Below are 26,722 nucleotides of genomic sequence, written 5' to 3' on the forward strand. Positions count from 1 at the left end.
ATCGACTGGTTTTCGGAGTAGCATCAGCTCCAGCTATCTGGCAAAGAGCTATGGAGCAAGTCCTGCAAGAGATTCCGGGGACTCAATGCTACCTAGACTACATCCTTGTAACAGGAGAAAACGACAACGAGCACCTTGCCAATTTGGAGCAGGTGCTCACGAGGCTGAGAGAACGGGGTCTACGAGCAAATCGCCCCAAGTGCAAATTTTTCCAGAAACAAATATCATATGGTGGCCATGTCATTAACGAAGAAGGGTTGCATAAGTCACCTGAAAAAATTGAAGCGGTCGTAAAAGCCCCCGTGCCTGAAAATGTCTCGCAATTAAGGTCGTTCCTGGGATTAATAAATGACTATCATAAATTTTTACCGAACTTGTCAACGGTTCTGCACCCTCTTAACGCACTGCTACAAACGGGAGTAATTTGGAAATGGAGCAAAGACTGTAAACCTGCCTTCCATAAATGCAAAGGCTTGATCACATCCAAGGAAGTGTTGGCTCATTACAACCCATCACTGCCAATCAGACTGGCGTGCGATGCATCCCCTTACGGCGTGGGAGCGGTATTATCGCATAGATTCCCTGATGGCTCGGAGCGGCCGATAGCTTTTGCGTCACGCTCATTGAACTCAGCTGAGCGTAACTATGCCCAGATCGACAGGGAGGCACTCAGCCTGGTTTGGGGGGGGGGGGGGGGGGGTGGGGGGGGGTGAAGAAATTCAACCATTACCTACACAGACAAAAATTAACCTTGTTGACTGACCATCAACCCCTCGTCTCCATATTCAACCCTAAAAAGGGCGTTCCCATTATGACAGCGCAAAGACTACAGAGGTGGTCCCTTTTCCTAGGGGCACACCAATATGACATAGAATACAAAGGAACAAAACAGCATGGGAATGCTGACGGGTTATCGCGCCTACCGTTGCCAACGGTAGAAGAGGCGCCTACAGTGGAGATGTTCCACTCGACCATAGTGGAATGTCTACCAGTGACAAATTCTACCATTGAAAAGGAAACAAGAAATGACCCGACTCTCTCACGAGTCTACGATTTGACGGTGAAGGGATGGCCAGCACATGGCGAACCACTGTTGCCAGCATTCTCGCAAAGAAAACAGCTGCCAGTGTGCTGAGGAACCTTGATGTGTGGATCCAGAGTGGTGATTCCACCCAAACTCCAGGATAAAGTGCTAAAGGAGCTTCACGAGGGGCATTTGGGTGGAGTGAAAATGAAGAACTTAGCCAGAGCGTGTGTGTGGTGGCCAGGTATCGATGGAGACATCGAAGAAATGACCAAGAGCTGTCTAGGATGCCAGAAGGTCCAAAACGCCCCACCCCAAGCCCCTCTACATCCATGGGAGTGGCCCTCATCTCCATGGCAAAGGGTACACATCGACTTTGCTGGTCCATTTATGGACTCAATGTTCTTAATCGCGGTGGATGCACACTCCAAGTGGCCAGAGGTAATAAAGATGTCCTCCACCACCACGGAAAAAACCATCACAGTATTAAGGACCATATTTGCCAGGAATGGGCTGCCTGAACAGATCTGTTCTGATAATGGACCGCAATTTGTGTCCGAAGAATTCAGGAAGTTCTTAAAAAAACAATGGGGTTAAGCACTACACGTCCGCCCCATACCATCCCGCCACCAATGGATTAGCTGAAAGGTTTGTCCAGACCTTCAAGAAGGCCATAAAAGCCATGGGTAATGAAGACATAAATCTACAACATAAGGTAGATAACTTCTTGTTTGCGTACAGGAATGCAACACATGTGGTTACAAACCAAACCCCCGCCATGATGTTTTTCAATAGAAGACTAAGATGCCGGCTGGATTTGATCAAGCCAAACGTCAGAAGGGACGTAGAGAACCGGCAATTTCAAAGCATGAATGAAAGGCCAACTAGAACCTTCCAGATAGGTCAACAAGTTTTGGCCCGGGACTACCGTACCGAGAAATGGCAGCCTGGAACTATCTGCACACGACTAGGACCGCTGATGTATACCGTGGACATTGGAGAAAGCATAATAAGGCGCCATGCTGACCAGATCATAGAATCATCCGAAAAGGGACAACTGACACCACAACTCTATACGCCTAATGATGAAGCAGAGATACCCATAGTATCTACCTCCGATCCGGTGATACTGGAACCAGATGAACCAGACACTGGCATTCAAGCCGAATCGACCTTGCCAAAAGAACCTACTACACCACCGAGGCGTTATCCGGACCGAGTTAAGAAGCCTCCAGAGAGACTGAATTTGTAATTGATTAACTTCAGCAAATGTGTAGATTACTGTTCTTGTAAAAATGTTATTTAATGATTACTTAAAATGTTATGTACTATTTATTTAAAAGGGGAATTGTAGTGTATGTACCTTTAAGAGGAACTGTTTTTTTGAAGCCCCTGTGTACTGTAGTACCGGTAGTGACCACTCAGGTATATAAGCCTGTATAGCATCTTGTATAGTTAGTTCACCTCCAGACTTTGTTCAGTAAACACTTGTTAAATCAACTCCTGCATTCCGTGTCTCCATTAACACACGGATTCAACAGTCTCCTTGGAGGGTAGGGGGACAGTAGGTGGAGAAGGGCTTCTACTGAATTCTGTTCAGTTTTGAGTGGGGAGTGTGTCTGGCCAAATTTATAATAAATTTGGGTGTGGGGGGAGGATTTGTTGCTATCTCCATTTGAGGGAGGGTACAATGCAGATTCACTTGGATGCTGCCTGCATGATAAGCTACAAAAAGATTTGAAAAATTGGGTAATTTTGTTAGAACAATGCAGATTACAGGGAGATATGATAGAAGTGTTTAAAATTATGAAATATATGAGTGCTTTCAGTAGTTGAGGAGTCATAGATACAAAATTAAATGCAAGAGATTTAGAACAGAGGGCAGGAGAAACTTCACAGAGATTAGTGAAAATGTGGAATACACTTTGTGTTCGAGGCAGAAACTATGTCAACATTCAAGATTACATTGGAGAGGTGGTTGAAGGGATATGGGAACAGAGTGGGCAAGTGTGATTAGAACTATTTGCTCACAACAAAAGGTAAATGCTGACGCAGACTGGTTGGACCGTGTGGTCTGCTTCGGTGTAACTTCTCTTAGTTCGACGTAAAAGCTCAATGCAAGGTGACCCCCTATCTCCGAACTGTATCTCCACTGTTCAACAGATCCCCTCCACAAACGCATCTCTACCCTTTGCTTCAGATTTAACGCCAGTTCAAAAGTTAACACAAAAATGCAGAGGGAGGCCTGGCAACAAGTTGTGAAATAGAGGAGGAATGGAGACAGGTATGGAAGAAAATCCTCACAACCACCACCTGCAGCAGAATCAGAGAGGGTCAGTTTAAGATACCACATAGAACATATCACATTTCACAGATTCTTAAATTCCATTTGACTGTTGGAGGAGCTGTAGTAAGAAAGGCATGCTACTGCACATTCTGGTGATGGCCCCACATTCAGCTATTCTGGACTGTAGTCCAGGATGCTGCAGAGAATAAGACTGGACTCAATCAATGTTCCCTTTAAGCTGTGTGGCCACGCAGCCGGCTTACCGGCTGTTAAACGCCCCTTAAAAAGGGGCCGCGCAGTCCCCCCAAAAAGAGGGAGCATTGCTCACAATTGCTGTTGGACCTATCCGCTGGAAAAAGACCACCCCACCCCCCGCAACTCTCAATATAAAGTGGTAGTCACGGCTAGCTGCAGGATGGATTTCTCCAACCCGTCTCCATGACAACCATTCCTACCTCAAACATATGGCCAAAACACTTGTTGGACATATGCTATTTGAACAGGTAATGTATACACTGTGTGGAGCTCAGGAAATACTGGCTAGTTTGAGGCAGTGTGTGAAATGTATCCCACCCACACCCCCAGATTTCCCCACAGGAAGGCAAGAATGGGTCAACTTGGAATGTGGTCACAAGCTATCAAAGACTGGGCCAGATTTTGCGATGAAGAATAATGGTGAGGCTAACCGCACTCACTGTTCTAACGGGGTAAATCGGACAGCAACTTCGGACATCCGCACAAGTGCAAATCCGGAAGTTGCCGTCAGCGATACCGCTCCTCCTCCACAGGGTGTGCTGTGACAGTCCTCACCAATAGACTCGGCACTGAAATGAATAGAACAGCATGAACTTGGGGTACTTGCCCACTAAAGACGTCTGAAAATGTTAGGGCTAGTGCATTCAGGAATAAGTGAATTTTTAACCGTGTGATAAGTGATGATTACTGCCAAACAACCTCTCTGGCCCTGGAAAATTAATTTTACAAGTGTGGAGTCTCATTCCTCAGAAGATAGTGTTGGAGATTTAAAATTAAAATAAAATTATTTTACACTCGGTCTGTCTCATCTCTCTCCCTTAATCAGATCTGTATTTCCCAATCTTTATTTTGCTTTCTGTACACAATTTATATTTCCTGCTTTAGACTCTGAGGATTCTTGATTGGCTGAAGAGCCACGCTGTTTCTTGACCTACTTACAGACACCACAGATCCCCCGTAGAGGGCGCCGCGCTGGATTGGACGCCAGATTTGAGCAAGTCTGCGCTCCAAGACCCGCGAAAACTTGTGCGCAGCCATCAGCGAGATGAACAATTGAGTGCCGTCCCTTCGCCGCTAACCGCAAAATCAAGGCCATTATTTTTCACTTGACTGGGCTGCAAGAAATCCACTCAGGGCAAGACCTAGCCCTGGCAGATCCCCTTAAACTCTAAAATCCCAACTCAAAATGAACCCGAAGGACTGCACCAAATTACACTGACCCCGAAAGTATGTGGTTTCTAGCATGTTCTTAACGATACCAACAACTTCAATGTGCCAACTCCAAGTACCACGTAACCAAATGGTACAGCAACTTCCCACAATCACAAGAACTTTCAACTTCAGCGAGGCACAAAAAAGGGCGCTATCGGATCAGGCGCTAGTGCGATACCCCATCCGATTATCCTTTCCATTCAATGGTGCATAACAGGCAACTGATTTGTTATCACCCATTTTCTGCCACCACCAAAGTTGAAAGTTTCACCCAACGGAATGCAAAGATTTCTGAAGAGTGGAGCCAATTAACAACACTCTAATGATCAGCCAAATTGACCATAATATTAAATAGCCAGCTGTAAATTAAGAATTGCAGAAAAAGAGAGCCTGGGCCCATAAATCAGCAATATCACCGAGCAGGAATTCATGACTCAAATAAAATTCCAATTGATTCCTCAGCACAAAAAATAACCACAGTCCAGGACTCAGTAGTGAAACAGAGCACAAACTCCAGCGAGACGGACTTCTGACCGTTCTATGAAAATTGAATTACAATAATATGGAATAGCCGGATTATGTGGGTATAATACAATACAACAGTGAGCAGAAGTACAACATTGGCTTTTGGTTTGGACCTTGATATGTAGCCGCTACAGAAAGGTACTAATGAAGAGGATTAAGTTCAAATTCCCACAAGGTGAACTCAACAGCTCACACACCTAAAGAATGTGAGAGAAGAAATTTAAAAGTTCCAATAAAAATATAGATACTGGTATGGAATGTTAGTATACATTATTTATTTTGTTAGTTGTGGGGGGGAGGGGGGGTGGGTGGAGAAGAAGAGTTACTGGTTTTGGTTTTCTTCACTCCACTCTGTTGATAGCAACTCTGAACAACAACAAATTTCTCCTTCTGCATCACACACCCTTCCCAACAGGAGGCATGTGAAGTACTTATCCTCAGGGGTCGATCATTGATTCTGTACAAGGTACACAACACTGGTCTTTGGGGAGGGAGGGGAAAAACACACACTTTCCACAAGATGTATGATCGCCCCACAGCAACTTAATTTATGAATCACAAGTGCAAACCTGTGCCATACTACACAACTCCCCACTGATCTCCAATTCAGTTTTGAATATATTAATTCACATAGTTTGATATCAATTAGACATTTTTATTTTGATATGGAATTTACATCGACACTTGATCCATACCGTTTATCGTAAATCAGTATTTACAATGGATTCTGTATAAATCATCCTAGTTTTATTTTAAATTTAGACTTTTTAAATAAAATTTGACCTTCAGCATTCATATGGTCTGCTTTACCATTGTAGTGCATGCACTTTTCTGGGCATGTAGTCTAGAGGGCAAGCAACCAAATTTGGAGATGTTCTCCATGTTGACAATGGAACTTTATTGTGCTTGACGCAACAAAATTCTCAACTTAAAGAAGAATGAATGAAAACATTGTTATTTATATAGCGCCTTTCAATGACCTTACGACGTCCCAAAAGCGCTTTTACAGCCTCCGAAGCACTTTTGAAGTGTAGTCACTGTTGGAACGTAGAAAAGCACAGAAACAGATCACATTAATGAACAGGGTCGTATTTCTGCTGGGTATAGAATCTCCAAGAGACAAATACGTAAAAAACATACCTATAGGTAGCCTGGGAAAATTGAACTTAGCGTTAGGAGCTCCCTCAGATGCAAGTCAAGCCCTACTCAAAATATATTTCCCAAGCTGCCTCTAGCATGCAGCTATAAAGCAAAGCACAGTATGAAAGGCAACTGAATCTTACATCACAATATATGTGGATACTTTTACATTAGAATACTGCAGTTCAATAATATCACTTCATTTTAATATCACTGATCGCCTATTTAAAAATGGAACTAATGATGTTATAGCGTTATGTATGCAAAATGCTTCATACACCAAGCAGAATGCACTAAAATTACCAAAGTTCATAAAAAAAGACAAATTCTGAAACTAGGAACTTAGAATTATAAATTATTCATTTTAGTATTTAAAGTGATAACCATAAACCAGATATCATGCCATTCAGATTTCTGATGACAATAATTAAACCATGTAGCAGAATGACTAGTTCAAATCCATTACGTTCCATCATTCCCAAAGCTACTTCACAAGTTTGAAAATCACACAGCGACACAAATTGCAGAACCAATCAAAGGCAAGAATCTAGGTTAGCATTATTCCACAAATCTAAAATAGCTTGACATTCAGGTTTCCAACTCTTTTCTAACGTCTTGTTTATTTAGCACCATAAAAAAGCAATATAATGGGCTAAACTAGGGCACTTTGCATTACAACATAGGGGATTAAGAGATCTGATAGAGGTGTTCACAATCATGCAGGCTTTTATTAAGGTAAATGGGGAAACAACTTCCACAGATCAATAAGTTGGAAACAAGAGGGTATAAATGTAAGATTTTCACCAAAAGAAAAAAGGGAGATATTAGGGTTTTCTAAAAAAAAAACAGGATGCCCAACTAGAAAAAAATGGAAGCAGAATCCATATTGATTTTTAAATGGGGAAATTTGAAAAAAAATTGTTTCAGTAAAAAGAGTATGGGGACATTTAAAGGAATAGGATTGTGGCTAGCTCTTTCAGAGAGCTGGCACAGGCACGATGAGCTGAATGGCCTCCAACTTTGCTGTGAAATTCTGTGTGTTTATTTCACTTGTATCTGCACTTACAAATAAGAGTTTGAGTTTAATCAGAATACACACACACACCCCATACTATTGCACATTAAACCAAAGCTACCTTGTAATTTACAATGAAATACAAAAGGTCCAATGGAATTAGCAGTTAGAGTTGGATAATGTAGGACTACACTTCCACAAATTAAATCAACTTACAGAATTAACAGTAGTGTTATTTTAGATATCTTTTTCTAAATGACACTCAAATGTTAGAAAAAAAAAACTATATTCCCTTTTATCCCTCACAACAACCAAATTCTGACACATTATCTCTTAGGCCCACAACATTTCATTTCCTGCAACCCAACAATATTTGTGTAATGGTCTACGATAAAGCAATGAGGGTTTGTATCCAGAATAATTGAAGTTTTCACGTAATTCACTGCCGAAATAGGCTTTTGAAATTTGCTTAAAATTTTGGGAGTGGTGAAAAAAGGAAATACTTTAGAAGGAGGATGAAGACATGGTGTCAAAACACCATTTCTCACTCCACATCACTTCCCAATGGCTACTATGGTCATTTATGGCAAATATATATTAATTCAGCAGGTCTGCTATCATGACCAAATGGATGTAGACAGCCAACTACAAGGGTGGGGGAGATTTGATAAAGCCGTTGGCCCGGATTTTACGTTAATAATAACGGTGAGGCTAACAGCGCTCACTGTTATTATAAAGTAAATCGGACAGCAACTTCTGTCGTCTGCCACGGGAAGCCATTGTATTGACTCTCTGAACGCAGCGCTGTACGTATAGCTGACGCGTCCCTACGGGGAGTAAGCATTCCATTGTAATTGTACTTGTACTGGTTACATATGGCAAATAAAAATTGAACTGAGATACCCCACTCCTCCATAGAGTGCGCTGTAGTAGTACCACGCCGATAGTCATCACTGAAAGACATGCAATGGCGTGAACTTGAGGTACTTGCCCACTAGATGCCCATTAAAGACGCCATAAAAAGTTAGGGCTGGTGCATTCAGGAGTAAGTGAATTTTTAATCTCATGATAATTGATAATTACTGCCAAACAACCTCTCTGGCCCTGAAAAATTAATTTTAGAAGTGTGGAATTTCATTCCTTCATAAGTTAGTGTTGGTGTTTTTTCTTAAATTGAAATTTTAAAAGAATTCTGTACTTTTTCTGTGTCTCTTATTTATCTCTCTCAATCCCATCTGTCTTTCCCCATTTTTATTCCACTTTCTGTACATGATTTAAAGCTAATTTATACTTCCTGCTTTAGACTCTGCATGGCTCAGTGAGGATTCTTTAATCTGATTGGTTGAAGAGCCTCATTGGCCTGCTCACAGACGCCACAGATCCCCTCTAGAGGGTGCAACGATGGATCAGATGCCGGGTTAGAGCAAGGTCCGTTCAAAAGCCCGCAAAAACTTTGTGGGCCGCTGTAAGCGAGGTGACCAGCGAGTGCCGTTCCTTCACTGCTGAACGCAAAAATCCAGATTTTTTTTAAGTAGGTCTTTACAAATCAGATTCCTTTGATGTTTAAGAAATATTTAACTGTAAATATCTCACGAGATTGAACACATTCTGAATAAATGAATGGCAAAATATCAATGTATTCTACTCCACTGATAGGAATCTTTAAAGTCAATTTTCCACACACAAGCTTAGTTACTCTTGATGGATATAGACTACCAAGCAGGTTTCAAGGACTTCATGACCCTCATTGCTTCAAATAGTATGAACTATGAGGTCATATAGGGCAATTGACTGAAATATTAAACACTGAACTAATAATAGTTACAAAATATCCATATATTTTAGCCACTTTATTACAGCAATACTCAAAAGGCAACAGAAATAATACGGTTTCTCAAAACATTACATTGTGGCAATCAGTGATAAAATGCAAGAGATAGTGTTGTTTTTCCAAGAGTACCAAGCCTTGCAAATAAATTAAAGAAATATCAGCCAGTACATGAAATGTGGAGGCTTTAGGAACTTCGAACTTTCATCTAAATAGCACAGTACTGGAAAAGAAAGTTGCCTTGAATTTGAGTGCATTTCTTTGTGAATGATATAATGTTGGTACTGTGGCTCATATAGTTTGGCATTTTAATGTTGCTGGTATAAGGAATGGCCTCAATTATTCACAAAGGATGTACCCAAAAATAGTACAGTTAACTTCCTATGATTCTCAGACATTTACAGGAGGAGAAAAAAGCTCAAACATCCACAAGTCTTTGTGGCATGTTGCAGTTAAACACTATCCCCTTAGAAGCTTTACCACTTAGTTATAAATGTACTGCACTTATAAACAATGTTGATTTTTAACATTTACCTTAATTTCAAAGGGAAAATGTGCATGGGAATTAGTAATCCAGAATAAATTGATAGGTTGCAGGCTGATTTAGAGAAGGTGGGCAAGTGCATAGCATTTAATGTGTTTAGGGTTATAAAACAATACAATACAGAAGCACCCACTGAAGGTGATAAATTAGTAGTTACTAACTAGTCCAAAACTAGGCTGCCGATGTCCTAACTCGCACCAAGTCCCGTTCACCCATCACCCATGTGCTCGCTGACCTCCATTGGCTCCCGGATAAGCAACGCCTCTATTTCAAAATTCTCATCCTTGTTTTCAAATCCCTCTGTGGCCTCGCCCCTCCCCATCTCTGCAATCTCCTCCAGCCCCACAACCACACCCCCACCCCCAAAAGATATCTGCGCTCCTCAAATTCGACCCTAGAGTATAATCGCTCAAGCATCAGTGGCCATGCCTTCAGCTGCCTAGGCCTCAAGATCTGGAACTCCCTCCCTAAACCTGTCCGCCTCTCTACCTCTCTCTCTCTCCTCCTTTAAGACGCTCCTTAAAACCTACCTCTTTGACCAAGCTTTTGGTCATCTGCCCTAATTTCTTATGTGGCTCAGTGTCAAATTTTTGTCTTATAACACTCCTGTGAAGCGCCTTGGGACGTTTTACTACATTAAGGACGCTATATAAATACAAGTTGTTGTAGTTTCTCTCATTCGTCACCCATTAAAGATGCACACACAGTATGTGGTGCCCTTATGGAAAACAAATAGGCTTTAGGCTATTTTGCCAACACCATAGAGTACAAAATTAATAGTACGACAAGGCTTTGGTACATCCACACTTGGGAGTGTGGCATCAGATTTGGTCCCTGTAAATGGTGAAAAAAAAATACCAAAACTCTGGAAAGGTGACACTAATTTTTAGAGTTATAGTTATGACAAGGCTCCAAGAGTTACTTACTTTGGAGAAAAACACACTTAGAAAACATAACAAAAGTTACCAGATAAGTTGCATTATTTGAAATGAAGAGGAATGGTAGGACTAGAGGTCATATCAATGAAATCCAAAGGTGAAGAGTTGGGTTAGAAGTTAGAAAATATTTCTTTTTGCAGAGATTCATCGCTTCTGGAACACACTGGGGAGACATGTGGTGATTATGAAGTCAGTACAGTCAACAACAAATTGCATTTATATAGCGCCTTTAATGTAACAGAATGTCCCAAAGCCCTTCACAGAAGCATGATCAAACAAAATTTGACAGTCACATACAACTATATTCAGACAGGTGACCAAAAGCTTGGTCAACGAGGTAGGTTTTAAGGAGGTCTTAAAAGGAGGAGAGGCAGAGATGTATGGGAGGGAATTCCAGAGCTTAGGGCATTTATAGAACACCTTTAAATGCAGAAAAGTGGCCCACGGCATAACCAAAAATGGATGCCAAGCCAAAGCAGCAGATATTAGGAGGTGACTAAAAACTTGTTAAAAGAAGTGGGTTTTAAGGAGGGTCTTAAAAGGAGGGGGATCTGGAGAGGTTTAAGAAGTGGAATTCCCGAGTGTTAGGCCTAGTTAGCTGAAGACATGGCTGCCATTGGTGGGGGGAAAGGGAATAGGGAATACACAAGTGGCAAGTTTGGCAGAAGAGTGTAGAGCTGGAAGAGTTTACAGATAGAGGGGCAAGGCCATGATGTAATTTTGAAGAGTTGGGAGACCTGGAGCCAATGTAATTCAGCATGGACAGAGGCGATTGGCTAGCGTCATTTGGTGCAGGACAGGATATGGGCAGAAGATGAGTCGAGTTTACAGAGGGTACAGGATGGGAGGCCGGCTGGCTGGCTAGGCAAGCATTGGCGTATTCAGAGGGGGGGGGGGGTCGGGGGTCAGAGTTGGGGTTACAAACAGTCTGGTTCAGCCTAAGGTTGGTGAGGGGGAATGGAATCCATGTCAGGGGTGCGGGGTTTGTGACAGGGGCTGAAGACAACAGCTTTGGTCTTCCCAATGTTTAGCCAGAGGAAATTGCGGCTTATCCAAGACTGGATGTTCTAAATTTTCTTGTTACAAATTTGAATTTGAGCCCCTTGCCCTGCTTTCATGATTGAGTTTGAAGCACTATTCCAGATGTACCTTTGCTAAACAATTTATTGCACATCTATCTGGCTCCATGAGGTTACTTCTTAGTCACCACCTTTCATGGCTGAAAGACCCGACTGCAGGGCAAATTATAATTCCAACCAGTTTTAACAGGCTGGTTTTCTTAAACCTGAAATTTACTTTGGACGCAACACAAGCTTCCCAGCAATTTTATCCAATGAGTTACTGAGCATACAGACCAGGAAAGTCCCAGGTTCAATCCTCAGTTTGTGCCAAGTTAGTTAATTTTAACCAACATGGTACAATTGGCGTCAACAACTCTGGGCTAGGAAAGGATGGAAAAAAAAAAGTCAACTACAGCTCCCACTTCTGATCAGCATTAATTGACACCTGCTAGAAACGCAATTGTGTGCACGTAAGGTTCAGGCAGGATTTGGTAGATTCTGTTGCTCCCCAAGATCAAGTAGCCTAATGACACTCACTGTCAAGGCTCAAACATAGGGGAGGAAAGAGGGTCATTCCAGGGTACTCTTGCGTATCTCAGAACATTAGCACAGTTTGTGAGCAGGTGGGTGGCCTGGGAGACCAGTTATAGTATGGTTACAAAATACAGTATACATAAAAACTTAACAGAAGAAATTTTATTATAGAAGTTCTTGGTATGTGTCAAGTGAGTGTCAATTCTTTTTTTTCCCCCTTTACTGGTTAAGTGTTAACCTGGGTCAGTTGGTAGCATACCTCGTTTGAGTCAGAAAGTTATGGGATCAGCACATAATCAAGGCCGACACTTCAGTGCGGTAATGTCGAAGATTCAGCCTTTAGAATGAGATGTTAAACAGAGAGTCCAACTGCCTGCTTGTGTGGCTATAAAAGATCTCATGAAACTAGTCAATGAAGAGTTGTAAGTTCCAATAATCTTCCCTTAACCACCACAAACACAGATTATAGTGTCATTCATTCATTTGCTTTTTGTGGGGTATTGCTGTTCACAGATAGGCTGCTGCGCTCGACTACACAGTAACAGTGACTGCACTCCATTGATTGTTAACACTTGGGAAGTCCCAAGGATGTGATAAGGCACAACGATCTCAGCTGTGAGAACAGCAAGGTAGGGCAAATCCTTAACTTGTACAAGCGATTAATTATCCCATTACATAAAATAAGCGAGTTCACGGATAGAACAATTGTATCATTCAGATGATCTTCACAAACTGTTCATTTGCAGTCATATTTTAGGTTATCTGAAACACCCAACTGTATTAAAATCATTGTTCTTCCTCATATGTATTCATTATTCAATCAGAATAACAAGGGCTAACTTTTTAATTTCGGCCTTGTGCTACTGTCCCAATAGAATAGTAAAATCCAACGATACTGGAGAGGCTTGCTGCCAATTCCAAAATTGTTAGTGAGTGACTTGTAACTTCTGAACTACAGCTGCCCCGTTCTTAGAGATATTGTATCTTTAGGCCTAGTTTATTTGTGTGTATGTACACAAGCACCAGTTATCCATAAAAATCTTATTACTTTTTTTTTAAAGAAAAAATTAAACAAGCTCTAATTTTCATTACAGCTCTTAAAAATAAGCAATGCAAGAGATGGTAAATGGTTTACAGAAGACATAACTACCTAATACACACAAATGTAGCAGATTGACACAGATCTGCAAAATATTATACACAAATGATGCCATTGAGTAAGGTATTACTCAAAACATTAGATTGCAACAATTACATGACTGATATTTTCCATAATTTCTTAAATTGTGTATCTCAGCCCAATTCACTGATACTCTGCTTGAAAGAAAATTCTAAAACATATGCTAGCTAGATGTTTCTAGAAATTACTACAGGTATCTGCTGAGAAACCGATATAAAGCTACTTAAGCAATACCATATTGTTAAAATGAAGGCAAGAACAACTGATTTGGAGACCACAGCACGAGCGCAACCAATTTATCCTCCATTCCTATTATAATTCATGCAAATATATTTATATTATTTAATTTTCCTCCCAGTATTTTGAAGCAAACGTTAAAACTTTCAAGAAATTTCAGGTTGTGGTCTGCCCCAGTTTCAAGATATGAATATTATAGTGAAGTTTGTTTCTTCCTGCCACAGACATAAGTGTTTGACACGTAATAATGTTTTCAACTTTCTTCCTAGAAACATCCTACAAGTTGCATCAAAATCCTGCATTTGTTTCAACTGCAAAGTCCACTTAAATCAGCAATATAGTTTTCACCACAGCCTTCATGTATTCTCACTTGTACTGGGAATATATTAAACTACTTTCTTCAAAACAGATGAAGTAACACACCCTCAACCAATCCAGCCACATCATCCGCCAGACAGTCTCGAGTGACAGATGCACATCCTCAAACTTCGAAGAGGGTGGTGAAGAGACAGTTTTTGGGGTGCTAAATGTATGGAAAGGACTGCTAGTGGGGGTTGATTGCATCAAGAAACTCAAGAAGGAGCTGGATAAGCACCTACCTCACCACCACCACCTCGGTGTTGTCAGGCTGCTTGTCCGACACCCAGGCCTGGATGAGTCGCAATTTCCTCCAGTTAAACATTGAGAAAACCGAAGCTATTGTCTTCAGCCCCCACCACACACACACTATTCCCTGGCCACCAATTCCATCCCCATCCCTGACCACTGTCTCAGGCCAAACCAGACCATTGGTAACCAGCCAGATGAACTACAAATGCACATTCTTACTGTAGCTACTACACAAGTTGCATGGGAAATGTTCAGGTACTTCTATTCTACTGTGCGCACAATTCGGCATCTAAAATGTCATTTTTGGGCTGCATTTCTAACTGTGAGTCTAAAGCAGTTCTTCCATCCCTGAAGTGCCAATTTGACTTCCCCATGCTAGGTCCCTCTCCTGCGGCAAAACAGAAGAGAATTCAACTAAGAATGGGCTACCCCTTTCTCCCATGCTCCGAAACTAGTTCATTCTTTACTGCGAGGATACAGTGCAGGGGACTTTGGGATAGCTTTGCTTCCCAATATCAAATACAGGAAACTTTCGATTAACCGGCCCCTAAATAACCGGAACGCTCTGTCCACCGGCAAAATTCAGGAGTCGGTTCCGTTAACTTTTATTACCTTTTTAAACTCCATTTGTTGCTGTGCAAGGGTGTAGCTGAAGCTGTTGCTAAGCTACAGAGACGCTTGCAACTTGTGCCGATTGTTTTGAAGCACAGGGTTTGTTGCTTTATATGGAGCGCTGAGCTCCGTATCTTTTACTGTAGCGTTCGGTTATCCGGAATTGTCGATGAACCGGCACCAGGTCGGTCGCGTCCATGCCAGATAACAGAAAGTTTCCTGTAACTCCAACAGCAGAAAAAAGCAGAGACGTGGATACACACAAAGGCTGCAGGGTGGTGGGGTGGTGGGGGGGGGGGGGGGGGGGGGGAGGGGAGAGATACAAAGGCCACCAGAGACATTCAGAGAAAGGAAGTGATAGAAGTACAGGGAGGGACAGGACCAGAAGTATGCAACAATAATTGTCATATCTATTTTCTCTCAATTAATTTAATCCCAGGATTACCGTGCCATTTAAGGATGCACGAATATAGATGTACAAGAAACCCCGTTCCATGCCTGGAATTTAAATAACTGGGAAAAGGACAACAATGTTTAATCGTCATTCAGGCACATTAAATCTGTTAGGCACCTCCCTGCAAGTCACATGGTTTAAAAAGTTAATGTTCAGCATTATTCTGTATTGTGTATATAAATATATCTCAACTTAAAAAAGGATGTGGCAACATCCTGCTCAAGGCCAGAAACTGTAATGGATATACTGTATGATATTTTTATATTAAAATCCCATTGGTAAGTAATTATACCACAAAATGTTGTGCACTAGATTAATTTATGACTCTAAACTAACAGGTTTACGCAATTTCCATCATCTGCTTTTTAAACTCAAATTATTGTTAAAACCACCGATAATTTCTACCACCATAGCATTTTAAAATTCTATCCAATAGACAGCTTCACTAAATTTAAATTAGTGTGGCATTTTGTGTGAAACAAACGCAATTAGTAAAAGCTGCTATCTCATTAATAAATGTCAGTAAGGGAGGTTTTGCAAGGTGATAAAGCATAGCTGCAAAGCATTTACTTCTGCATCAATGTGATGCGAATCTAACCTTTGATATCTAATTGGAAATGGAGTTGAGAATCTCTCGGGATATATATTCTTTCCATAACCACCACACAGAAAAACATCTGCCAGTTTTCTGATTAGTCAAACATATTAGTTAGACAGCAAACCTCAGTACATTTATCAGGAGAGAGAGAGTTATTAAGGGATGGGGGCAAAGTATGATATAACTGGTTTTGTCTTGTTCAAGACTCTGAAATAATTAAGCCCAATTATTCAAGCAGTTTATTTTATCAAACTGAACTCTTATTTTAGTAATACAATTCAGTTCATTTTACTTTTCTTTTCCCTTCCCCGCCCTTAATTCCAAGGGACGCAGACTTGAATGTTTATGGCGGACAACTGGTCCAGCCATTCACCACCAGATCTGGCTGGACCGCATAAAGCACCAGTGGTTCCACTGCAAATCGTCTTCTTAAACCCCTCTCCACTGCCTCCTCCACCCTCACCTCCAATAACCAGTGCAAGTAGCTCATGGACTTCTTTGTCACTAAGATTGAGACCATCCATTCAGCTGCCCCAGCCACTTCTCCTACCCCAACAGGCCAAACATCCCCATAGGTTCTCCCTTGCCCTAGCATCTTTCTCTAGTTTCTCTCCCATCCCACCTCGGAGCTCACCTTGTCCACGAGATCCACCTCCTGCTCCCTCAACCCTATTCCCACCAAACTGCTGACCACGCAACTTCCCTTCCTGGTCCCCATGCTAGCTGATATGGTTAGCAGTTTTCTCTCTCCACAGGTGCTGTCCCCCTCCCTTTCAAATCTGCCATCATCACCCCTCTTGAAAACTACCGCCCCATCTCCAACCTCCATTTCCTCTCCAAAGTCCTTGAACGTGCTTACGTCTCCCAAATCCGTGCCCATCTTTCCCGGAACTCCATGTTTGGATCCCTCCAATCAGGTTTCCGCCCCAGCATTGAAACAGTAGCAGGACCACTGCTGTTTTTGATATACATTAATGGCTTGCACTTGGGGGTACAGGGCACAATTTCAAAATTTGCAGATGACACAAAACTTGGAAGTGCAGTAAACAGTGAGGAAGATAGTAATAGGCTTCAAGAGGACACAAACAGGCTGGTGGAATGGGTGGACAAATGAAATTCAACGCAGAAAAGTGCGAGGTAATACATTTTGGTAGGCAGAAAGGTAGGATTTGGAGATGACAATACAAACTAAATGCTACAATTTTAAAGGGGGTGCAAGAACAGAGACACCTGGGGTCAATGTTCCCTCTAATTTTTTTGGGTGCGCAGTCCCTTTAACTGGCTGCGCAGCCCATTCAAATTTTTGTGCACAGGCAGTTTGTTGCATTGAAAAGCCAGCAAGCGGCCTGCATGGGACCTCCAGACTGTTGCGCTGCCGTGCAGCTTAACAGGAACTTTGCCTGAGGTTGTTCATGCACAAGTCTTTGAAGGTGGCAGGACAGATTAACAAATCAGTTAATATAGCATATGGGTTCCTGGGCTTTATAAATAGAGGAACAGAGTACAAAAGCCAGGAAGTTATGCAAAACCTATATAAAACACTAGTTCAGCCCCAGATAAAGCATTGTGTTCAATTCTGGGCACCACACTTTAGAAAGGACGTGAAGGCTTTGGAGAGGGTACAAAAGAGATTTACTAGAATGGTTCCAGGGATGAGGGATTACAGTTACGTGAATAGACTGGAGAATCTGGCGTTGTTCTTGGAGCAGAGAAGGCTAAGAAGAGAATTGATAGATGTGTTTAAAATCATGAAGGTTTCAGATAGAGTAAATAAAGAGAAACGGTTTCCAATGGCTGAAGGGTCGCTAACCAGAGGGCACAGATTTAAGGTGATTGGCAAGAACCAGAGGCGACTTAAGGAAAAACTTTTTTACGCAACAAGTGGTTAGGATTTAGAATGCACTGCTCAATAGGGTGGTGGAAACAGTTTCAATAATAGCTTTCGAAAGGGAATTGGATAAATACTTGGTGGAGAATAAATTGCTGGGACATGGGAAGAGATCGGGGGAGTGGGACTAACTGGATTGCTCAGCAAAAGAGCTGGCGCAGACTCGATGGGCCGAATGGCCTCCTTCTGTGCTGTACTTTTCAATGATTCTATAACGTCAGGTTCCACATGTACGCTGATGACACACAGCACTACCTTACCACCACCACCTCTCTCGAGCTCTCCACTGTCTAATTTGTCACACATCCAGTACTGGACTAGTACTTGACCAGTACTAGATGAGCAGAAGTTTCCTCCAACTAAATATTGCGAAGACCCCTGCCACAAACTCCATTCCCTAGCCACCAACTCCATCCCTCTCCCTGGCAATCGTCTTGAGGCTGAACCAGACCATTCGCAACCTTGGTGTCGCATTTGACCCCGAGATGAGCTTCCAACCACAAATCTGCACCATTACCAAGACCGCCTATTTCCACCTCCATAACTTCGTCCAACTACGCCCCTGCCTCAGCTCATCTGCTGCCAAAACCCTCATCCATTGGCAGGATAGGCGCACCAACGTCAGTGTTCTCGCTCAGGCCAACATCGAAGCTTTGGCCACGCTCGATCAGCTCCAATGGACGGGTCACATCGTCTGCATGCCAGATACAAGACTCCCAAAACAAGCACTCTACTCGGAACTCCGACACGGCAAGAGAGCCCCAGGTGGGCAGAGGAAATGTTTCAAGGACACCCTCAAAGCCTCCTTTAAAAAGTGCAACATCCCCACCGACACCTGGGAATCCCCGGCCCAAGACCGCACAAAGTGGAGGAGATGCATCCGGGAAGGCACCAAACACCGAGTCTCTTCGCCGGGAGCAAGCGGAAACCAAGCACAAGGAGCGCACGTCAACCCAAGCACCCCACCCACCGTCTGCCCCACCCATGACAGAGACTGTAGGTCCCGCATTGGACTCAGTCACCTGAGAACTTATTTTTAATGTGAAAGCAAATCATCTTCGGTTCCAAGGGACTGCCTGAGAAGACGACGACCTCTAGACTGGACTATTCCACGCACTCCTGGCTAGCCTCCCAACTTACACCGTCCATAAACTTGAGCTCATCCAAAACTCTGCTGCCCGTGTCTTAACTCGCACCAAATCTCGTTCACCCATCACCCCTGTGCTCGCTGACCTACATTGGCTTCCAGTCTGTCAACGCCTCGATTTTAAAATTCTCATCCCCATTTTCAAATCCCTCCATGGCCTCGCCCCTCCCCATCTCTGTAACCTCCTCCAGCCTGACAACCCTCCGAAATCTCTGCGCTCCTCCAATTCTGGCTTCTTGAGCATTCCCAATTTTACTCACTCCACCAGTGGCCGTGCCTTCAGCTGCCTTGGCCCCAAGCTCTGGAATTCCCTCCCTAAACCTCTCCGCCTCTCTACCACTCTCTCATCAATTAAGCCCCTCCTTAAAATCTACCTCTTTGACCTAGCTTTTGGTCATCTGTCCTAATAGCTCATGTGGCTCGGTGTCAAATTTTGTTTGATAATTCTCCTGTGAAATGCCTTGGGATATTTTACTGCATTAAAGGCGCTATATAAATGCAAGTTGTTATTGTTATCCTCATTTCAATGTGAAAATGACCTGCTGAGTTTTTCCAGCATTTTCTGTTGTTATTTCGGATTTCCAACATCTGCAGTATTTTGCGATCGTACTAGTCAAATTAATCCATGCTTTCTCATATACCCTTTCTGCTCCCAATACAATGTTTAGGATCAATTACTGTCATTTAGCCTCCATAAAAAGAACTAAAATAAAAACTACTGCACCCTTTTTTCTTCCCTCAGTGCAACACAAATAATGGCTAATTGTACAGGTAAACTCAGATAATTCAAGTGAAACATTTAATTAGATCAAGGTCTTGTTGGTCTTTCCTGATCCATGTTAATCACCAAGTTAATTTCTTATTATTCCAATACTTTTGAAGATACTATCTGATCGTATATCTCAACCTGTTTTGTCCAGGATCAGAAATTTACATAAGTCTTTTGAAATTGACTAATCATAAAATAGGTAGTTTTACTGCTAATTAAGTAATGATCCACAAAGAAACAAAAAGAATGGGTAGTGTGGGAAATGTAAACAACCCAACCTCGTGTGAAATTTAAGACCGAATACAAAAAGCATTACCCTACATCTAACTCATGCTACATCTGATCTGGGCGTGGTTGTTCTTGCGAGTAGGCTGAAAAGTATTTCACTTCCCTGAATCAGGTAACCCTTACCTTCCAACAAAAAAGTCCTCCCCATCAAACTTTACTGTTAACATGACAATTTCACATGACTCTCATACCTTTAAACTGTGACTCGCTAATTTCAAAATATCTTGATAGAATAACTAACTTGCTGGATGTGTCAAGCTTGGTTGAGAAATATTGCACAAGACAATAAAATCAGTAATGCACATGGTACTCCTCGACACTTAAATGGACAAATGCATCATGTGGCATGGTACCAAGCCTCACAGAACAGGAAAGTCTCAGATTCAAACCAGATTCCACGCTGACCGATTCAGACCAGAGAAAAACCATGCTACACCTGGCCTGTGTCCATGAATCAACCCAGGATTACCCATTCTAACCTCAATTCAGTCTCCTAGACAGGATTGAGCTCAACTGTGATGACCAATCCCCCTTCCCCCATTTTCAAACTCCCAGTCAACACTTCATATCCAGGGTCACATATGAACATTTACTCAGCATAGTACTGGACGCCACCACTCCCAGGAAACCTGGCCTCAGCAAAAACAAGCCAGTGTGCATAAAAGTTTAAATGATTCCACTAAATGTTACATCACTTGGTTGGGGGGGGGGGGGGGGGGGGGGGGAGAAAGAGGAGGAAAAAGATCGCTGTAGTAAATTCAATATTGGGAAGACAGAAGCCACTGACTTCAGTTCCCACCACAAACTCCATTACCTAGCCACAGTCTGAGGCTGAACCAGACCTTTCTCAATCTATTTGACTCAGACGATTTTCCAACTCCATATCCTCTCCCTCACCAAGACCGCCTACTTCCACCTCCGTAACATCCCCCGTCTCCGGCTATGCCTCAGCTCATATGCTGCTGAAACCCGTATCCATGCCTTTGTTACCTGTAGACTGGACTATTCCAACACTCTCCTGGCCAGCCTCCCACCTTATACCCTCTATACTTGAGCTCATCCAAAACTCTGCTGTCCGTATCTTAACTCGCAACAAGTTCCGTTCACCCATGCTCACTGACCTACATTGGCTCCCAGTCCAGCAACGCCTCAATTTTAAAATACTCATCAATGTTTTCAAATTCCCTCCATGGCTTCGCCCCTTCCTATCTCAGTAATCTTCTCCGGCCCTACAACCCTGAGATCACTGCGTTCCTCCAATTCTGGCCTCTTGTACATTCCCAATTTTCATCATTGACGGCTATGCTTTCAGCTGCCTGGGCCCGATGCTCTGGAATTCCCTCCCTAAACTTTTCCACCTCTCTCCTCCTGCAAGATGCTTCGTAAAACCTACCTAGTGTCAGCCAGTGCCTCAGTTGGTAGCGCCCTCGCCTGAGTCAGAAGGTTGTGAGTTCAAGTCCCACTCCAGAGAATTGAGCACAAAAATCTAGGCTGACACATCAGTGCAGTGCTGAGGGAGTGCTGCACTATCGGAGGTCCTGTCTTTCGGATGAGACATTAAACCGAGGCCCGTCTGCTCTCTCAGGTGGATGTAAAAGATCCCATGACACTATTTCAAAGAAGAGCAGGGGAGTTATCCCTCAACCAACATTATCACATTGTTTTTTGTAGGAGCTTACTGTGCACAAATTGGCTGACGCATTTTCTACATTACAACAGTAGCTACACTTCAAAAAGTACTTAATTGGCTATAAAGCATCTTGGGACATCCAGTGGTTGTGAAAGGCGCTATATAAATGCAAGTCTTTCTTTCTCTTCCTGTCCTATGTGGCTCCGTGCCAAATTTTGTTTGATAATATTCCTATGAAGTGCCTTGGGACATTTTACTACAATACACTATATAAAATGTAAGCTGCTGTAGTAAATAACACTTCATTTAAAAAGATTTGTGAAGGTGAATAACCAATGCAGAATGACAGTCTTCTATTGTTACACTGATGGCAATTTCCAATTCAATCAAGACAAACGATTTATTTTTCCTCCCTTCCAATTTTCTTCTCCCCTAAATGCTGTGAATCATTTCAGACTACAGGTCCACAGACGTTAGCCACCCTCTAATGTTTCACCTATGTGGCCATAATTCATGTGAGTCTAGGCGTGGAATACCAGAGGGCTCCTCCACCAAAAATATCACCGTTCAGCCCAATCTTGCCATCATGCAACAACCAATATCCACAAATTACATTTCATGCAGCGAGTATAGTTAAATCGCACTGTTTCCCCAGATGGAGAGTACGAAGTGCACCGATTCCTTCCCTCCTTCGGTACTTTGAGGCTGCTGGCAAATCTGATGATCGGGGCGGAAGCATTTCTAGTATCGCATTAAAGCAAAAAACAGAAAATACCTAAGTGAACAGAAGACCACTCATTGCATACTTTCTTTGAGCGAACACAACGCCCGTGCCTTGCGCAACATCCGCAAACTCCTCACATTTCTGACTCACAGCTGACAAATTCATTACATTTTTTGTTATACAAACCTGGAGTTTACACCCAAGGCGAACGCTACAACAACCAGGGATTTACACTGTCTAAACCATCATTGTATGACATTTTTTTTTAATGCATACATCTCTGCTCACACACCGAGCTCAGAACACAAGACAAATGCAGGTTTCGGAGCATTTTTCAGAAAGTGATTGAGGAGCCATGAGGGGGCGGCTTAGGCCGCACAGCCTGGAGCTGGCAGTGCTGATCCCGGTGGTGAAGAGCTGGGAGAAGAGCAGGAAGAGGAGGAGGATGAGGATGAGAAGAGGTTGATCAGACACTACCACAACCCTGCACACCGACTCCACAAACATCCGCGTCGGCGGGATGGAAAAAGTTCATTTTTTTAAAAACACCCAAAAGTGATTGAAAAACAGAAACAATTAAATGCGCAGCAACTCACCATGAAGTCGTTGGCAAAGTTGTCCTCCCCATTCTGGTCGCGGATTTTCATCGCCAACACTCGCTCAATGAATTTCCTCAAGATTTCGCTTTGCTCCATCTTCTCGGCACATTGAAAAATAAAAGCGAACAAACCGGCTCAAACTCTTATTACTTGCGCATTTTCATATATATATAATATTTTCTTTCTCCCTAGAAGCTCCTGATTCCGGTGACCAGTAACGCTCTCCTCGCCCTCAAGCTCCGTCACGACTTTCCTCTTTTTTCCGCTCTCTTCTCCGCCACCCCCCCACTCACACCGCCAGATCCCGCCCATTCCCCGCCTCCCATTGGCCCAGCCACATCCCCGCCGCCAGCTCCCGCCTCCCATTGGCCCAGCCACATCCCCGCCGCCAGCTCCCGCCTCCCATTGGCCCAGCCACATTCCCGCCTCCCATTGGCCCAGCCACATCCCCGCCGCCAGCTCCCGCCTCCCATTGGCCCAGCCACATCCCCACCGCCAGCCCCCGCCTACCATTGGCCCATCCACATCCCCACCGGCAGCTTCCGCCTCTCATTGGCCCAGTCACATTCCCACCGCCAGCTCCCGCCTCTCATTGGCCCAGCCACATCCCCACCGCCAGCTCTCGCCTCTCATTGGCCCAGCCACATCCCCTCCGCCAGCTCTCGCCTCTCATTGGCCCAGCCACATCCCCACCGCCAGCTCCCGCCTCCCATTGGCCCAGCCACATTCCCACCGCGCCCGCCACAACGCCCGCGTCATGGAGAACCCAACCTTTTGATTGGACGATCTAGTTGCCACTACGCGTTCTCCACTTTATCAACTTGATACTGGAGAGAACTCCCGAATACTCAGACCTCCTGTTTTAAAAGGGGTGGGCACTATAGTTTGATTATCGGTTGGAGCAACCCAGTGTCTTCTTATGGGTTATTTTAGAAAAGAATACGGATGATGATAATAATAAACAGACAATTCAACAAACACTCCAAGCAATCCGAGTGGTGTTGGAGTGAGTGTTGTTGGGACTCAAGGAGAAAGTGAGACAACTTGTGCAGCAAGGAGGAGAGAGGGAAGACAATTAAAGACTTAGATCTGTACAGTGGGAACCATTCAACCAAACCTGCCTGATTCCACCCATGCAACCCCAACCCCATGCTTCCTTCTTGGAATTCAATGGTATTCCCACCGAGCTATTGATTATCAGACATTATCAGCTGCCAATGCAATTTATTCCTGCTACCTGCTTCCGTTGTGTGTGGGGGCCAGGGGCACACCTATGCTTTTCAGTTGTCTAATGACCAACTAACGACAATCTTCGGGGTTGGGTTGACTCCAAGATGACACACTTGCCGATGGGAAATTGGAACTGAATCATTCCTCTTTGACAGATTCTGTACTCAGAGGCACTGTTGATGTTTGAGCAGCTAGCCTGGGTCGTTGATTTAGTTAGGACATAAAGGGATAAACCTGTCAATGGAGCTAGAATTATTGCTACTTGCCTCCAGATAATTCTGTAAACCTTAACACAATGAACCTGGTTAGACAAGTAGCAGGAAGTTTACCAGTGCTCTTTGCCAGTAAACTGCTGTTTTAGCCAGTTCATCTTCAGCAGTCGTACCCCTTTACACTCCCTAAATAATGGATCTTACTGGAGTGCATCATCACCCCGGCCAATGCAATTTTTATTTAATTTGTTAAGTTTTATTTAAAGTTTTACTAATTTACAGTCAATTTGTTCAACCAAAAGAGCAATATGGATCTTGCCAATATGTGCCTAAATTCGCTGGGTTTAGGTAAGTATGTTTTTCTGTCAGAGGATACTTCATATCTGGCAAACAGAAACTATTTTTTCAAATTTCTAAATAGGTTGAGTTGAAGAATCTTAAGTATGATGATGGGTTTCTGTGCAGGTCACTGATGCTCAGTTTGGGTTCCGCCAGGTCAACTCAGCTCCATACCTCATTACAGCCTTGCTCCAAACATGGACAAAAGAGCTGAATTCTAGAGGTGAGGTGTGAGTGACTGCCCTTGACATTAAGGCAGCATGCGACCAGGTGTGGCACCAAGAAGCCCTAGTATAATTGAAGTCAATGGGGATCAGGGGGAAGACTCTCCAGTGGCTGAGAGTCATACCTGGCACAAAGGAAGGTGGTTGTTGGAGGGCAATCGTCTCAGCCCTTGTTGCAAGTGTTTTTCAGGACAGCATCCCTCCATCATAGGGTCAGAAATGGGGCTGTTTGCTGATGATTGCACTGCGTTCAGCTCCATTCACAATACCTCAGATAATGAAGCAGTCCATGCCCACATGCAGCAAGACCTGGATAACATCCAAGCTTGGGCTGATAAGTGGCAAATAACATTTGTGCCACACAAGTGCCAGGCAATGACCATCTATAACAACAGAGAGCTTAACCACCTCTCCATGACATTCAATGTCATTCCCATCACCAAATCCTACACTATCAAAATTCTGGGGGTGACCATTGACCAGAAAAGCAACACATAATTGCCGCAGCTACTGGAGCAAAGCCAAGGCTGGATATGAAGAAAATCAAAATGTGCAATCAGAGAGCAAAAACAATGCAATTAATAGTGTGATAGAGAATGTGTCAACCAATGGTGTTTTTGATTCTTACAGCTAACAGCAAGCAATTAAAGAGGACTGACGTGTATTATAGGACTAACAACTGCTTTCTAAAATCTAGCAGAATACATTTACTTTCATGTAACATGCTCTCTAACATTTACATTTTATGTACAATTTGCTTTACTTTTGAATAGATTTGAAACAAATATGTATCAATAAGGCATTTTTTTTAGCACCTGGAGAAATCATTCTTGTTCACCTTATCAGTCTTCCAGTATTAAATGATTGGAATTCTGTGGCTTTAGGGCGTGAGTTCCACTCAACATGTGACTTTAGTAACTCGGCCTTCCAAACAACAAATTTAAAAAGTCATGTACCATTATGGGACTAAGCTGAGCTGACCTTCTTGTGAACTCTAGAACCAGGATTGAATGAAAATGTATCTTTTTTTTCAAGTTATACACATTATATTTTATGGCCCTGAGTGTTCAGTTTAATTATTTGTTCACATTACAGTTTGATTGTTAACATGTATGTAATTTAACCTAAGCACAGCACTAACTTGTTCATCACACCAACATGAGTTGCCATTGCTCAGCAACAGACAAAAGCCTCTAATAAGAATCATTCCATGGTTTTCTTTCACAAGGTGGAGGTAGTATTTATGTTTGATCAAATAGCTTCATGCCAGGACATGAAGTTTGATATAAAAGCATGTTACAATTGTGGTGGAGTGAATGATCAGGAATTGCAGCTACAGTTTGCTGGTCATTAGCTGGGCTTATGTACATTTTAAATTCAATGTGGATGACATTCGTGAATTTTATTGAAAAAGTAGACATGAATAAAGAGTGGTGTGTACACAGATGTATAAGTTACACCATGGAAATAGGCAATTCAGCCCAACCAGTCTGGATCGGCATTTACCCTCCATACAAGCAAATAGTCCTAATCACATTTACCATCCTTGTTCCAATGTCCCTTCATCCCCTTTTCCTTCATCCACCTATCCAATCTAATCTTGAATGTTGACTAACCCT

The 26,722-nt window shown here is 42.9% G+C and overlaps 1 protein-coding gene across 5 annotated transcripts in view; it reads right to left on the minus strand.

The window, feature by feature from the left end:
* The window catches only part of LOC147105737 (tyrosine-protein phosphatase non-receptor type 12-like), a 144,693-nt gene extending 121,316 nt beyond the window's left edge, over nt 1–23,377 (minus strand). For 4 of the 5 annotated variants that reach the window (XR_015081570.1, XR_015081569.1, XM_086010412.1 and 1 more), the window contains exon 1: nt 23,096–23,377. Coding sequence is in view for 3 of the 5 variants with exons in the window: in XM_086010412.1 (XP_085866538.1) it covers nt 23,096–23,194 (99 nt within the window). In the remaining 2 variants the exon portion in view is untranslated. The remainder of the gene's footprint in view (nt 1–23,095) is intronic. The other variant, XM_086010413.1, reaches the window with a different exon arrangement.
* Between the last annotated feature and the right edge of the window lie 3,345 nt (nt 23,378–26,722).

The sequence above is a fragment of the Somniosus microcephalus genome, chromosome 17 (genome assembly GCF_052327205.1).
Source record: "Somniosus microcephalus isolate GS21.2 chromosome 17, FLI_Smic_1.0, whole genome shotgun sequence".
Lineage (NCBI taxonomy): Eukaryota > Metazoa > Chordata > Chondrichthyes > Squaliformes > Somniosidae > Somniosus > Somniosus microcephalus.